Source organism: Bison bison, unplaced genomic scaffold, assembly GCF_000754665.1.
Source record: "Bison bison bison isolate TAMUID 2011002044 unplaced genomic scaffold, Bison_UMD1.0 scf7180017864146, whole genome shotgun sequence".
Lineage (NCBI taxonomy): Eukaryota > Metazoa > Chordata > Mammalia > Artiodactyla > Bovidae > Bison > Bison bison.
The window spans coordinates 5,197,853-5,201,051 of NW_011494718.1; the positions used below are offsets into that span (position 1 = coordinate 5,197,853).

General features: G+C 52.0%; 1 protein-coding gene across 2 annotated transcripts in view; it reads right to left on the reverse strand.

Moving 5' to 3' along the window:
* Positions 1 to 351: 351 nt before the first annotated feature.
* Positions 352 to 3,199, reverse strand: part of FAM160A1 (family with sequence similarity 160, member A1) — a 280,052-nt gene continuing 277,204 nt past the window's right edge. For both annotated transcript variants that reach the window (XM_010840751.1, XM_010840750.1), the window contains exon 13: positions 352 to 1,558. In XM_010840751.1, the coding sequence (XP_010839053.1) occupies positions 1,305 to 1,558 (254 nt within the window). In that variant the 3' untranslated portion in view covers positions 352 to 1,304. The remainder of the gene's footprint in view (positions 1,559 to 3,199) is intronic.

The following is a 3,199-nucleotide window of genomic DNA, read 5'->3' on the forward strand; positions in this document are numbered from 1 at the left end:
CGCCTGCACACAGAACAGGGCAGTGGAACCTAATAACATCCATGAATATCGGTTGTTTATGGTCTTGTTTTTTTTAGCCCACAATTATTTTGTGTGCGTCTCCCTCTCCGTGGGAGTAGACCAAGGCTCTGAGTATAATTACGCCTGGCGGAGTGGGCTGCAGAGCAGAGATGCGCTAGTACATCATGATGGGGCCGTCTAATGAGCCCCATTACTCAGAAGGCAGCGTTTCTGTGCAGAGCGAGGCCCCAGCAGGCACTTGGCTTGGCGGGGCTCCCTATGACCTGCTGGCCCTTAAATCCCAGTTCCCAGAGGCTGTGCAGTCCCTGTTTCTCTACAAAGTGCAACACATTAGAAAAAGCAAACAGATTTTTAAATAATTACCAAGGTTTGTACAGATTGTATTTAATTTACCTTTATCCTTTCCCCCACTCCATACTCCCCAAAAATACCCACCATGAGATAGTTTCACAAATGAATCAGTTTTTCATAAAACACTTAAAAAAATAACAATGCTTGTCTTCTTACATAAGCATCAGATACCATGCTTTGTTCATAGGGTTGATCAGAGTCCTAAAAACCAAAGTAACAGTTTGCATAGGCAGAGTTCATTGTGTGCAAATCTTACTAAAATAAGGCTATTTTCAGTGTTTAGGTGGCGATACAGTGAGTAAAGAAAGCTCTCAAGCAAGAAGACATTTCCCTGCATCCCACATTCTCTCCAGCTGTGCCTGACTTCCTGGGCAGAGAGCTGAGGCCAGTGGATCTGCCTGCACCATAAGGCAGCGTGTGTTGGAATACACGTGGTGCAAGCAAAACGCAAAAGGACGGATGATCCGGGCTTGTGTTGGGGGCAAGAGGGGCTCCGTCTTTACTCCTCCCTTTGTAGGGGGGGCCACGATGCGGAAGGCAGCAGGGGCAGGCACGTGTTGACGTGCTGCTGGAGGGCCAGCCCTCTGGCACGGGCACCTCCAGAAGTCACTGACCCCTGGTGATTGCTGGGTGTGACCTATTGCTGCAAGGCAGAACCTACGCTCCTACTCAAAGGAATGGGAGGATAAGGACCAAGACCTCTTGAGGAGGAAGAAAAACGGAGCCCAGAAAGCCTGCCAAAGGAGCAACCACGTTAGTGGGAAGACAAGGTGGGGAAGCCTGGCTGGAGAGAGAGGAGGTGCAGAGAAGGCCCCCCTCCCCCAAAATCAAGTATCGTCAGGAAGTCTCCAAGTAGAGATGTCTATAAGCAGCTTTGCATTCAACATTCAGTCAAGACTAACACCGCAGAAAACCAGAACCAGACTTCCAGACTACCAGCAGGCGTCGTCCGGGTCGCCCAGGATCCTGCAGCAGAGGATGGAGTGTTCCTGGGCCAGGGCAGCCAGCTCCTTCAGGAACTCAGGGAAGAGGGCGGCTGCTAGCATGGTGTCCCGCACCGGTGGGGGCAGGCTGGGGGGCGCCCCCACCACCTTGGCTCTGTTCGTCAGGAAAGGCTGAAGCACTTTTGGGGGGCCATCCAAAAAGTTCTTGCCGCTTCCTGTCCTGGAGGCGTCCTGAACGGGATCTGAAACCAGAAGGCAGGCAGCCGTGGTGAGGAGCCTCCTGGAGCCCTTCTGTCTGCCCTTAAGTGACGTGTGCGTGCTGGAAGTGGGGGAGGGGGTGCGGACGTTCAGTTCCCACTCTGACTGCAGCCTAAAGAGCCCCCCTCTACTTCCCTCTGAGACACTCAGATCCACCCAGCAGATCAGCTCCAGCATCAGGCATGTAATGAGAGTTTTATCCCAATTCCTATATGAGGCTCTACAAGAAGAAACTGTGGCAAGAATATAGGTTCATCAGGAACCCTCTGCGCCTGGGGCGAGACGAAGGGGAAAGGGAAAAGGCGTCTCCTCCCGCCGAGTCAGCCAAGTGAAGACGCAGGACAACAGGGACACCGACCCTCCATGCCTCCTGGGGTCGGGGTGACCACCCTCCCTTTGCCAGCTGAGCCCTGACCACCTCGCAGGGCTGTGCAAGGCGGCCTGAGTCACACACACCACACTGCCTGGGCACAGGGCTCCGGCCTCCAGGGCTTCCTGCCCCGATCCCAGCCCCTTCTGGGTGGGACCTCCAGCCTTTGGGAGGAACAAAATGGATGAAGCCTTTTCGAGGCTGGAATGATGGAGAGGAAGCTGAATGCTCATAAGACCAGACTGGGAGCTCTCCACCACCACGGGCATCTCGCAGCAGGTGGCTTGGACCTTCCATTCAAGCAAGGTTTCCAGGAGTTTCAATCTCAGTTTCAATAATGTTCGTCCAAGATGATATGAACCAAATTTTGTATATCCAAGTGATTTGCATTTTCATATTGCATCAGTTTACCAATTAAAATGGTTCAGCTTACCTATTTAATTCCTGAAGATCTCCATATCGATAGGAATTATTTATGTCTTCCTCCGCGCCCCTCTCCAACAGACTCATTACTCCTTATAAATCATTATATTCAAGCTCTTCATTATTTTGGCTGCTTTTTAGAATTCAGCCCCATTTCTCAACATTCTTCTCAGAGTGTTGCTTAACTATGGTACTAAAAATTCCTGACATTTATAGTACTTTCCACATCTCACTACTATCGTCTTTAGTGTTAAAAAAAAATCCTCCACTCTACTGCTTTAAATATCCTTTTAGATTAAAGCTTATCACAGCTCATGCCATAAAGAACTGGGGAGGTTGTTGAGAATCTGCTGCCTTTCAGCAGAAACTCACACTGTGCCTTGACAAGAGAGTGAGGACAGAGCGCTGACGTCCCTGGGGACACAGCCAGCCCCCAGCCTGGGGGCCACGCCGGAGCGACACCCGCTCCCCAGTGCCACAGCACCCAGCTCTCAGGGACGTGGCGGGGCCCAGCCAGGAGGCCAGCCGGGATTCCCAGGGAGATGGGACCCAGGCAGCAGACCGACCCACACTGCACATGCTGGGCCCCACCTGGCACTCCCTCCCGTGTCTGCACACCTAAGGCTCACCAGGTTTAAGAAGTACCAGAACCGTGGTTAAGGGCACAGACTCGGCCATGTCCTGGCTGAGGGACATCAGGCGAGGTGGTTTACCTCTCTGTACTTTACTGGCCTCATTTCTCACAGACTCACAGAAAGATGGAGTCAACAGGTATAACGCGCACAAGGACCTCTTGGTAAGTGACAGCCATCACACTGCCATCAATTCAGTT